At 46.0% G+C, this 12,771-nt stretch overlaps 1 protein-coding gene across 2 annotated transcripts in view; it reads left to right on the forward strand.

The window, feature by feature from the left end:
* Window positions 1-12,771, forward strand: part of MRRF (mitochondrial ribosome recycling factor) — a 67,201-nt gene that overhangs the window by 36,965 nt on the left and 17,465 nt on the right. For both annotated transcript variants that reach the window (XM_029202994.1, XM_029202996.1), the window contains exon 6: window positions 8,689-8,848. In XM_029202994.1, the coding sequence (XP_029058827.1) occupies window positions 8,689-8,848 (160 nt within the window). The remainder of the gene's footprint in view (window positions 1-8,688; window positions 8,849-12,771) is intronic.

Genomic DNA, 12,771 nt, shown 5'->3' on the forward strand with positions numbered 1-12,771 from the left:
AGGACTAGGCAGTTATCCGTGGGCCCTTGCTGCGATCATAATGTTTCCTCCTTCTCTCCCTATCTTGCTTTATTTTCTTCATAGCACTTATGTGTCGGTTTATAGACTTACGTGTACTCTTTCTCTCCTTCACTAGAATGTGACTAGGCCAGTTTATTTATCTCTTGTTAAAATAAAATACAGTGTGTGTTTGTGAAACAAAAAAAAAAGAATGTGAGTAGGTGGAGCGTCGTCAGTTTGGTTCATTGCTGTATCCCTAGACCCTGAAACAGGAGCTAGCGCGTAGTAAGGACAGTAATGCAGTCAGTGTGCCCACTGCTGCTCCAGGTGCTATTTGTATACTAACTGCTGTATTCATAACAATCTTTTGAGGTAGGTATGTCATTACCCCTATTTACAGATGAAGACGCTGAGTCACAGGGGAGGGGAGTTCTTTGTGCCCAGTGTTACACGGTTAGTAAGGGGAAGGACAGGCGTCTTTCTCAGAGCCTGGGCCTGTAGCCACTCTGCTCTGCTCTCTCTCTCTAGTGGGAGACTTCACTATTATTTTTATTACTGATCTGATTGACAGCTTTTAAAATAGTCAGTACCTACACATGCAGAATTCTTTAACCATCATCTGTCATTCGCTGTTAACACTAACTGTGGAAGAAGAAAGGTAACATTTTTATTACTCCCCCCGCCCCCATTTACAGGTGAGCAAACAGTAACAGAGAGTGTTTCTTGAGCAGGTCACCATGACCGGCACATTTAGTAACTCTTTTAATCCTTACAACAATCCCATTGACTTAGTGGTATTATACACATTTGACAGATGGGAACACTGAGGCATAGAGGTAAAAGTACTTGCCCAGGGCCATACGTCTAAGCAATGATAGATCTGGGCCTCAAACCCTGGCAGCCTAGCTTCAGAGACTGCTCTCCTAAACACTCCAGTAAACACCCTTCTTTGTGACCTAGGGAGGAAAAGTTAATTGTCCACAGTTACCCAGCCTCTGAGTGGCAGAGCTGGGAGTGGAAGTCAAGTCTACCTTGACCGCCAAACCTGTGCTCTTTGTCCTGTACACGAGAGCTGAGGTAAGAGTTACCTCCACATATCCCTGGACTTGGGTTTCCAGCCTTCTGTGGTGACAGGGAAGGAGAACGTGAGTGACTTCATCAAGGTCACCCAGCTGGGAATGTGGAGCTGTGACCCCTGACCTCAACCTCGTCTCTCTTTCCATCATGCTGGGCTGTATTTCAGGATGGCATGTCTGGTTTAGCCAGGCCTCAGTCACAGGACAGGCCTTTGAAAGCAGGTGCCCACTTGTGTCCCCAGAGAAAACCGAAGGTACTGCTGATGGTAGAAGTCCTTCCAAAGTGTGTGTGTGATTTCCTTTGGGCTAGAAGGACATCTCGTGTCTTTATGAGACATGTAAGACAGGCTGGTGAGCTGGGGGGGTGGGGTAGGGTGGGGATGGGGGCTGGGAGGAAAGAGGGGAGGGAGAATTGTGTCCCTAGGAGCATAGGAAGTCTGGCTGGGCTACACAAACAAAAACATTTCCTTCGGGGCCAGCGGCCCCGAGGCATTGGGCAGCGCCCACCAGCAAACAATAAAGCAGGGCATGTGCCTGCTGCTGATTGCAGGCCGATGCGCTGTTGGCGGGGAGTCTCCCAGCAGCCCAGTGTGGAGGCGGGCAGCAGGCTTTCTCTTGGTGGAGCTGTCAGAGATGCGCTTCCACGGGCTGTTTGTTCCCTGGAAGTGGGGCACCCTTCTCCCTCAGCCTCCTGCCTCCCGTGGCCCCCATGCCCGCCCTCGCTCTTCCTGTTCTGCCCCTCACTGCCCACCAGCCACTCAGTAGCCTAAGTTCCTAGTGACTGAATCCTTTTTGACTGCCTTCTCCCCGAACACTCGCATCCTGTCGTCCCCCAGCCTTGGAGATTCTGTAGTAAGGAAAGTGGCCACCCCGTATTGGGCTGCTGCAGTGCATACACACTGGCCATGTGCCGAGCCCTTGCCACCATCATTTCATTTAATCCTTGCTTCCACCCTCTTGGTAATATTCTTCTATTTTACACATGAGGAGACTGAGTCAGAAGAAGTTGAACAGCACGCTCACGGGTCTGAAGCTAACAAGTGGCAGAGCAGAGATGCCAACTTAGGTCTTCCTGGCTCTAACATGTGTCCTTTCTACCTTTTTAAGTCCCCTTTAAGTGACCAAAGATCCTTTTGAAGTCTGACATATTATATTGGGCAGGCCAAAAAGTTCGTTTGGGTTTTTCTGTAAGATGTTAACGAAAACCCAACCAAACTTTTTGGCCAGCCCAGTAACTGGTTTTTACTGCAGTTGCCACGCTGAGCGTAGCTTCCTCTGATGTACACCTGATGAATGGCTTTGCACATGTCCCGTTCTCGTTGAAACCATAGGAAGTATCATTTCAGCTGGGGGGACTCTCTGCTTTGTGAGTTACCAGAGGGGCATGCCCCTCGGTTTGTTGTTCATGGGAACATGCTCAAGGAATTTTGCAGGAAGCCCCCATCCAGGATGTTACTGGAAGACCCGCCTGATGGAGTTTGTACAAACAAAGTGTGACCCTCCCAGCTCAGCCAAAACCCCTGCCTTATTCGGGGAGGCTCTCTGACCCTGGCGGAAAAGGCTACTGTCTTCATCATCCAGCCGAGAAGCCACTACAGGCTAGGCCCTGAGCTCCCCATCCGCGGGCCTAGAGGCTTCTGGGCAGACTTTCGCCATATCCTTAGATCTGGTTTGTACATTGGTTTCTGCACAAAATACAAGTCTGATCACGTTTCCTCTGCCTCACTCAGACGTCTGTGATATTCCATGTTGTTCTTAGAAACAATCTTTTTCTCTCCTTTTTTTCTTTTCTTTTTATCGTGGTGAGATATACATTAAAAATCTACCATTTCAGTTATTTTTGTTTTTGTTTTTTTTTCGGTACGCGGGCCTCTCACTGTTGTGGCCTCTCCCGTTGCGGAGCACAGGCTCCGGACGCGCAGGCTCCGCGGCCATGGCTCACGGGCCCAGCCGCTCCGCGGCATGTGGGATCTTCCGGGGCACGAACCCGCGTCCCCTGCATCGGCAGGCGGACTCTCAACCACTGCGCCACCAGGGAATAACTGCGCCCTCAGTTATTTTTAAATGTACAGTTCAGTGGTATTAAGTACGTTCACATTGCTGTGCAGCCAGTCTCCAGAACCCTCTTCGTCTTGCAAAACAGTAACTCTGTAGCCATTAAACAACAACTTCCCAGTCCCCGATCCCCCAGGTCCGGGATAATCGCTATTTTACTTTCTGTCTCCATGAATTTGACTATACCAGGTACGTCACATAAGCAGAATCATATAATATTTGTCCTTTTGATTCTAGCTTATTTCACTCAGCATAATCTTTTCAAGGTCTGTCCATGATGTAGCGTGTACCAGAACTTCCTGCCTTTTTAGGCTGACTCGTAGTCCACTGTGTGTACCTACCCCATTTATGTGTCCGTTCATCCATCAGTGGATCTGCTAAGCCTGAATACGGCATTGAAGGGCCTGCGTACTAGTCTCGCCCTTGCCAGCCCTGCCGGCCTCCTCACTGGGCACAGTCTTTCTCTGCTTTCTGTGCTGCAGCCACACTGCCTTTCTTCAGTTCCCCCAGAACTTTACCTGGAAAAAGGCCTTTGTTTTACACGGGCCATTCCTTCTAGTGGGAATGATCTTCCCTAGCTTCTCCACTCTTCTTCATCTTAACTTGAATATCCCTTAACTTAAATATCTTCACACTTTCTTCTGGAATCCCACAGGAGAGCTTGCTCAGCCTCCTTTCCCCTGCTTATTTTCATAGAGCTCAGCATGTCTTTATTATGCTTCTTACCACTGTAACTTATTGATTAATTGTGCATGTGTTTAATGACTGCCTTCCAGGCCAGACTGTAAACTCACTCTGACATAGTGGCTGGAATGCAATAGGTGCCCAGTAAAGAGCTGCTGAATGAAACTACAAACTAAGTGAATGAATTAACACCAGAAAGAGAAAAATTCATGGCTATATGCTGGGAACATTTGGATTTTTAAATGTACACAAGATGTTAAATTACTAGTCAGATCTCAAAAAGTCATCTTGCTGGAGCACAGATTGTTTGCCCTGTCATCTCTCTGTTGATAAAAACTTCCATGAATAAACTGTTCATTATTTGAAGATGCCTCCATCGTTGCCAAAACATAAACAACAATAGCAGCAAAGGCAGCTTACATTTTCTGATTGTTTCTATCAGGCTTTGTACTGTGTACTTTCCATATATTATCTCACCTAATCCTCACAAGATCTCTGAAAGGTAGATGCTGGGGGTTTTGTTTGTTTATTTTCAATTTCTGTTTCCAGATGAGAGGACCAAGGCGCAGAGAGTTTAAATCGCTTGATTAAGGTCACTCAGCCAGTAAGTGGCAGGTGCAGAAGTGGAGGGGCATCAGGGTAGGATGGAGTACCATCCCCTCCCCTAGTGCCCTTCCCCTCATTAACTGAAAGAGCTTTTTATCCATTTTATAAATGGGGCCTCTGCCTTGCTTTTCTTTGAAGCCAGGGTTTTGTGGCTAAAGAAGAATTTGAAAACTCCAGGTCCACAGAACAAATTTGACCCTGATGCACCTTTTTCAGCCTCATGCCTTCCTGCCGTTACATCTCCCACTGTGCTTCTGCCTGGAGTGCCCTTTCCTTTCTTCTGCAGCTGACGAGCTACTGTGCGTCTCTGGGGCATTTTCCAAACCTTGAGACAGAATGAGCTGTACTCTCTGCATGCTCCTCCTGCAGAAGGCCTGTCCATCCGTCCTAGCAGCAGTCGTGCTCTTCCTAAGTAGAGGTTGACAAGTTTGTCTACCCTGCTGGACTGAGCCTCTGGAGAAGTTGGACCAGGCCCACCTCGTCTCTGGTGCTCCTCAGCCCAGCCCGGGATCTGGCAGGGAACCCCGGGGCCTCAGCCAGTGCTTGATGAGTGAATGCATGCCAAGTGCAGAGCCGGTGCTCAGAACCAACCGGCTGAGCCCAGAGCCTGGAATACAGCTAGCCTGTACTCACAGAACCCTGTGAATGCGAGATGGAGACGATCAGATGTATTAATCACTGGTTTGGAAAGGAATTAAAATATTTCCATAATATAGTATGTTTCTTTTCTAAAACAGATGTGCCCTCGTTGTTTCATGAGGAAGTAATTAAGTGTGTTTGATTAAAACATTCATAAACACGATCAGATTTATTCAAGGCTACTATATGCTGCTATCTTTATTGTTGGTACTTTATATAATGTCGTGTGTGCATCTCCCAATCACCCTGTAAGGTGTTCTTATTATCTTCATTTTAGAGATGAAGGAACTGGGGCTGAGAGAGATTAATTATCTTGCCCAAGGATAGTCAGCTTCTGAGTGATAGATACAGGAATAAAATGTCTGTCTTGACTTCAGAACCAGTGCCTTTCCATCATCCTGACTGCTTCTGATCTTGTAATTTGGATACCTTCAGCTCAACACCGGGAACCAGCATGCAGAGATGCCTCTCTTCTTCTCAGCCCTTCCTGTGCCTGGTGTCCCCTCCCCCCCCCCCCCCCGCCTCCCCCCCACCCCCGCCACTGCACTCCCCTCTCCATTTCCTTAGAATACTACCTCTGTATTTGCATCCTGAAACTGAAATATTTTTGTCAGTGTCAATAACTGAATACTATTATATATGGAAACGTGTTAATAGTGTAGTAAGGTCACATTTACATTAATAAATATAAAAAATACACTTTATTAAGGCCAAATTACATATATTATGAATTTGTTTTCTTTATACAGCCATTTATTCTTAAGGGTTTTTTGAGTCCCAGTTTATGTATTTTTGAATGTGTGATTTTTTTTTCTCCATGTTAAATATAACAATGTAGTGAAAAAGAAGTTGGTTAGATAATTTTTTTATTTTATTAAAGATTGTCTAAAAAGCAGGCTACCTATTTCAAGTTACGTATGAAATATAAGATTGAAATACTTCTCTGTAGAGAAGTTAAAAGGTTTCTTACAGACTTAGATGCATTTATTTTCTGCCCCTCCTAGTATTTCAGCAGGATTAAGTTTTTTGAATCAGTGGATCAAGTTTTAATTTTCCTGTTCCTTCCTTATACTGACATATGCTTTGGCAGAACAAAAAAGAGACCTAAACATGTCAGCATGATTTTTGTTCAATGAATTAAAAACCATAAAAGTAACAAGATCTGATCCAAATCCCTAAACTCCTGACATGGTGGTTTTGTCCTTTTCAGTCCCAAGATTCATATTACTGACTTTGAAAAAAGCTTTGTGCCTGGAAGCAGAAGTTGCGACAGCAGCGCGTAATTTATTTGAAATAGATTGCAAGGGGTGGGCAGCATGGACTAGTGGGAAGAATACAGGCTACAAAATTCTGGATTTGAATCCCAGTTCTGTCACTCAAGCCCATCTGTGTGCCTCAATTTCCTCATTGGAAAATGGGGGTTTTAGAATCTAGTTTGATAAGTTGTGAGGTTCAGCGAGGTAAAGTACTCATCTGGCATTGAGGGGCTCCGTAATGGTAGTCATCAGGATTCTTTTTATTTTGAGAATGTTTTAAGAATTTTGAGAATTCAAATAGCCGGATCCAGAAGGATTTATTTATCACATAGTTGTCCACTTTGTCCTCAGAGCTTATTCGTTCTCAAAATTCTTTAATTTTTTTTCTCGTCCTATCAGGAAAAAAATACCAGGTAAATGCCACTAAATCTTTAACACCTGTTTGCCACTGTTTCGCACAGAACACATACCCAGAACTTGGGATTATCTTACTAAACCGAAACCACGTAGATTTGAGGATCAAGCACCACATGCCAGTGATCTCCAGTTCAGGACCGAGGAGGCAGAGGAATTTTTTCATACTAAGACCATTGGCTTCTGAGACAGGCCAGCCTAGGTTTGACTTTGTGTAAGATAGCCAAACTTCTTTGGACCTTATTTTCTTCATCCATGAAATGGAGTTCATGATCTTACAGGACCCTCTGTGATACAGTTCTCCAGCCTCTTTTCTTGTTACTCCCTTCTCTGTTTCTGTGCTCCAGTCAGTCCCTCACATGAACATGATCTCGTTGTAACTTAAAGCCTTTGTACGATGCTCTTTCTTCCTCCTGGAGATCCCTACCTGTATTGGCAACTTTGCCCTCATTCTTTAGATCCTTGTGGTGTATTAGTCAGGATAGGATGGGCGGTGCTCTAGGAACGAGCAACCCCCAAATCTCCATGGCTAAAACAACAGAAGTTTATTTCTTGCTCACGATGCATGGGGCACTGTTCATCATAGTCTCTCTGGGGCCTAAGCGGATGGAAGCTCCCTCCCAACTTGCACTGCGGCCAACAGAAACAAATGTGGTGCAGTGCACGCTGGCTTATAAACCTTCTGCCCTGAGGCGACACCCATTCTGCTCACATCTCACTGGCCAGAGCGAGTTGCACAGCCACACCGAACTTCAGAGGGGATGGGGAAGTGCATTCCCACTGGAAGGAATAAAAACCAGAATATTAGTGAACAAACCTAATGACTACCATGCTTAGATATTATTTCCTCAGGAAAGCCTTCCCTCCCCAAACTGACCCCTCCCCAAACTCAGACACGCTCTATTGTAAAGGTCTGTTTACTTAGCTCTCTCCCTAGCTAAGCTCCCTCAGAACAGCACAGAGGTCTGTCACCTTCATCGTAGCACACTCTGTGCAACCAGAACTCTGACAGGTAGTAGGCACTCAGTGCGCACACGACCAAGAAATGAAGGCAGGACGAACACGCTAGACCACTTTGCTGGCTTGCTGTGATGATTAACTGTGAAATAGGAAGAATAACTGCCTCATACAGTTGTAAGGGTCAGCTTACAAAAACTTATAAAGTGCCTGTCGCAGGTGTTTACAATAGCCCTTCAATGTGCTCGTTGTTGTTACTATGATGAGGATATTAATAGTAAAAATAACTGACATTAAGCATTTTTAATGTGCCAGACACTCTCATGGGTACTTTAAGGAAGTTAACTGGTGCAGTGGTTGTGTCTGACATGTTGTGTCTGGGTCAGTGTTGAGGTGATTCACAAGTAATTTGCTATAATAATAGTTAAGATTCTGAAGGTTGCTGCTTATTTGTTTTGGGTGATTTAGAGGTATGGAGATGATGCTATTTCTGTAGCATCATCATCCATTAGCACTGCTTTCTTTAGCTGGAGACAAAAGGGTGGAATTATAGCTAATAGTTGCTTCCTATTATTGAGCACTTAAAATGTGCCAAGGTCAGTGCTAAACAATAAACACACATCATCGCATAATCAATCTTCACACCACCCATTTAAGTCAGGTACGGACTATCCCCATTGTACAGATGGGAACTCTGAGGAGGGGAAGTCAGCTATGCATCTGGTAAGGGGCATGGCCAAGATTTGACTTCAGGCCTGCCTAGACTCCCTGGCTCATGCTTTTAAGCAACACTCTTCTTACTGGCTGTTCTCAGCTATCTCACCAGGAACTCTCCTTGACCTTGAGCATCCCCATGGGCGTGTGTCAGGAACGTGAAGACCCTCCACCGGCAGAGAGTAAAGTTACAAACTGCTGAGCTAGTGGGCAAAGTGATGTTGAATTCTTGGCTGGCTGTTAACGTGTGGGATGATTTTGTTGAATGTTCTTTCGTCTTTTATCAGAGTAACCAGGGAGCACAGGGAGATGCTGGCGAAACTGGCTAGACAGAACACCAACAAGGCCAAAGACTCTTTACGGAAGGTTCGTACCAACGCAATGAATAAGCTGAAGAAATCGAAGGATAAGGCCTCGGAGGACACCATTAGGCTCATAGAGAAACAGGTACTGTTGCCAACAGATGTAGTGCTTATGTATCTGACCCAGAAGATCACGTGTTCATGCCTGAAGTGAGGAGAATGAAAATGGAATACTCCTAGTTCTTTCACTGATGTGATCGGTATTGGCTGAGTCTCTGTTCTGGACCTGGCCCTTCACTGGACCCTGGGAATAAGGAGGAGGAGAGGTAGCTGCTGACCTTCCACTGTGTTCCAGGCTCTAAGCTGAATGCTTTACAGCACTTCATTTATCCTCATCACTACAAAGCTGTGAGGTGGGTGGTGAGGAAACTGAGGTCCACAGAAGGTAGATAACTTGCCCAAGGTCACACTGCTGGTAAATGGCAGCAGTGGGATCCAAACCCAGCAGACTGATCTCAGAGGCTATACTCTGATGCTCTCCTGTCTATGCTTGGTTGTCTGGTGTGGAGAATTGGGGACTTGGCCCTGTTCTCAGTGTGCTGAGTAGTGGCACTTCAACAAGTCTTAAAGGAGCTACTGGAGTGAAATAGTGAGAGGCGAGGGGGAAATGTTGAACGGCATATGTAAAGGTATGGTGATGGAAAAGAACACCATTCAGTTAGATAACCGAGGCTTGGACCCGGGATGACGCTGGGAATGGACAGAGAAGACACAGTGGCCAATTCATAGCAGGTCTTGTATACCAGAATGAGGAGTCTGAACTTTAACACGTCCAGAGGTTCCCACATTGGCTCTGCATCTTTATCGGTCATCTGTGGCCACAAGAATGCCATGTAGCAAAGTACCTCAAAACTCAGTGATTTATATATCAAGCATTATTTCTTATTCTTGTTTCCGTGGGTCAGCTGGGATGTAGCTGTTCTAGGCTGGGCTCAGTGTACTTCTTGCCTTCAGATCTTGGATGGGGCTCAAGTCTGCTGTACATCTCTCCAATCTTCTGGAGTCAACAAGCTTCCCAGGGCATCTTTTCATGGCAACGGCAGATGCCAAGAGCCCAGCTCCTCAAGTACATTTTAAGCACCTGCTCTTGTCACAACCCACAGGCCAAGCAGATCTTACGGGCCAAGCCCAGCACCACTGGGGCAGGGAAGTATATATGTTCATGGAGGTCTGGGGGAAGGAGTGAATACTTGTTGAACAATATTCTAATCTAATCTATCATCACAGCATTCCAGTCACTTGAGGAGCTAATAAAAATATGTATATCCTCCCCTCCCCTCCCCCTCCACTCCCAGAGACTGAGTCAGTGAGTCTGGGGTGGGACCTAGGGGTATGCATTTTAAAATGCTCCCCAGGTAATTCTGAAACAGGAGCTCCCTTGAACGATTATTTTTTCAGACAGTGGGGCCTCACACTTGTGTTCAAAAGATGACTGCAGTGGCTGGGTGGAAAACGGATGGTAAAGGGCAAGAACGGAGGCCCGGAGGCTGTTGCAGAAATCCAACCAGGAAATGTTGGTGGCCTGAACTTGAGTGGTACTAGTGGAATTAAGATGGGAAGATGAATTTACCAGTCTTGAGAAGATAGAATTTTTAATGTTTAGCATAATATAAAGGGCTTTCCCAAAGCCTCCTCGTCCACAATAAAAGCATTATCTTAGGAAGATTGAACAGGAGTGTGGGCAGGATGGGGAGTAAAAAGGGAAGATGCGGGAGGCTAGGAGAGCCGTTAGGGGCTCATCAGGAGGAGGCCGTTAACTGGCTAACTACTCCCTCCTCTTAGACTCGCACTTAGAATGCTAGTCGTCGACCAGGCCCAGCAGTCACCCAGGGGAGAATTTTAGATGGATGCCCGGCCCACTCCTGCATTTTCTGATTCAGTAGGTCTGCCTAGGAATGTGCATTTTTAAAGAACTCCCAGATATGCGAAAGCAGACAGGAAAGGTAGTGACCTGGAAGCATTGCAGCATACCCCTGTAACGGCACCAGTGTTAGAAAGAGGTGGTTCCGCACTTGATGTCTTATAACCTTGGAGAAGTTACTTGACTCCTTGGAGTCTGTTTCCTCTGTACAATGGGATTCGTAATTCCTCCCTTGAAGGGTTGCCCTGGGATGCTAGAAGTACCATTAGAGTAGGTGACACCAGCCCCTCGGAGTGCCCTTCCTGACCTCTTTGATCCCTCCTCTTTGCCTGCATTAGCTCACAGAGGTTCAGAGACTAGCCCGGCCTTTTCTGAGCACTGCCCAGGCCTTGGAAGAGTCTAGCTGGGGCAGCTCCATGTCTGTCTCCCAGGGGATTCCATCGCTGCGGTTGACACTTGGCCTTTGTGTTGCTTCCTGGTGGTGAGCCTGTGGACCTCTGGGGCCTGTCAGGCACTCCTCACTCAGCAAGTCTGGGCATCTGCCTCAGGGACCAGAGCCCACGCTCCTTGAAAAAAGAAAGAATGATCAGATGTCCAGCAACCTCCTTTTTCTTTTTTTTGTAATCTGTCTTCTTGTACTTTTAAAAAAATTATTGAGGTAACATTGATTTATAATACTATATGTTTCATGTATACAACATTATATTTCGACTTCTGTACACACTACAGTGTGGTCACCACCAAAAGTTTAGTTTCCACCCATCACCATACAGTTGACCCCCTTTACCCATTTTGTCCTCCCCCCACCCCGCTTCCCTCTGGTTACTACTAAATCCATTCTCTTTATCTGTGTGCTTGTTGTTGTTTTGTTTGATTTGTTCACTGATTTTGTTTTTTGGGTTTTTAGTTTTATTATTTTTTTACACCAGCACTCTTTTTTTTTCTCTTTAAATTTATTTATTTTTATTTTTGGCTGCGTTGGGTCTTCGCTGCTGCGCACGGGCTTTTCTTTACCTGCGGCGAGCGGGGGCTCCTGTTCATTGTGGTGCGCAGGCCTCTCATTGGGTGGCCTCTCCAGTTGTGGAGAACGGGCTCTAGGCACGCGGGCTTCAGTAGTTGTGGCTCGTGGGCCCCAGAGCGCAGGCGCAGTAGTTGTGGCGCACGGGCTCAGTTGTTCTGCGGCGTGTGGGATCCTCCCGGACCAAGGCTCAAACCTGTGTCCCCTGCATTGGCAGGCGGATTTCTAACCACTGCGCCACTAGGGAAGCCCCTATACCAGCACTCTTGATAAAACCTACTTGACAAAGATCTCGCCCAAAGCCTTCACTCATTAGCACCTGCCTTTTCACCTTCCTCTTCAGATTAGATTTTTTATTCCGTGCTTATTACTGTTGATTATTATTATTTTCCAAAATGAAAACAACTTTATTAGTTTTTTTCTTATACTAAGCTAATAGATGTTTAGCGTATATTAAAAAATTAAGGGCTTTCCTGGGGGCGCAGTGGTTGAGAGTCCGCCTGCCGATGCAGGGGACGCGGGTTCGTGCCCTGGTCCGGGAAGATCCCACATGCCGCGGAGCAGCTAGGCCCGTGAGCCATGGCCGCTGGGCCTGCGCGTCCGGAGCCTGTTCTCCGCAATGGGAGAGGCCACAAAGAAAAAAAAAATTAAGAAGAAAGTAATTGGAATCTCATCACCCAGAGATTACCCTTGTTAACATATTCTTGCAGGCCTTCAAGTTATCTCTGTAAACACATATGTAATATTACAAGAAAAAGGATCATACTATATATATTACATGATATATCCAGTGCAATAATCTTTATTATTTAAGATATTATCACTTAAATATTAGTTCTTACCATTGTTGTTAATAACTTTATTTACTGTCATATGGTTAAAAGTTTGCACGAGAAAATACTCAGTTGGGACTTCCTGGGGGTCCGTGGTTAGGACTCGACACTTTCACTTATAGGTTCCGGGTTCGATCCCTGGTCGAGGAACTAAGATCCTGCAAACCATGTAGTGTGGCCAAGAAAGGAAGGGAAGAGGGAGGGAGGGAGGGAGGCAGGGAGGGAGGCAGGGAGGGAGGGAGGGAGGGAGGGAGGGATAAATAAATAAAAAACTTGTGGGGAATGGTGAGGTTTTA

Source organism: Monodon monoceros, unplaced genomic scaffold (assembly GCF_005190385.1).
Source record: "Monodon monoceros isolate NGI ecotype Baffin Bay Population unplaced genomic scaffold, NGI_Narwhal_1 Super_Scaffold_5, whole genome shotgun sequence".
Classification (NCBI taxonomy): domain Eukaryota; kingdom Metazoa; phylum Chordata; class Mammalia; order Artiodactyla; family Monodontidae; genus Monodon; species Monodon monoceros.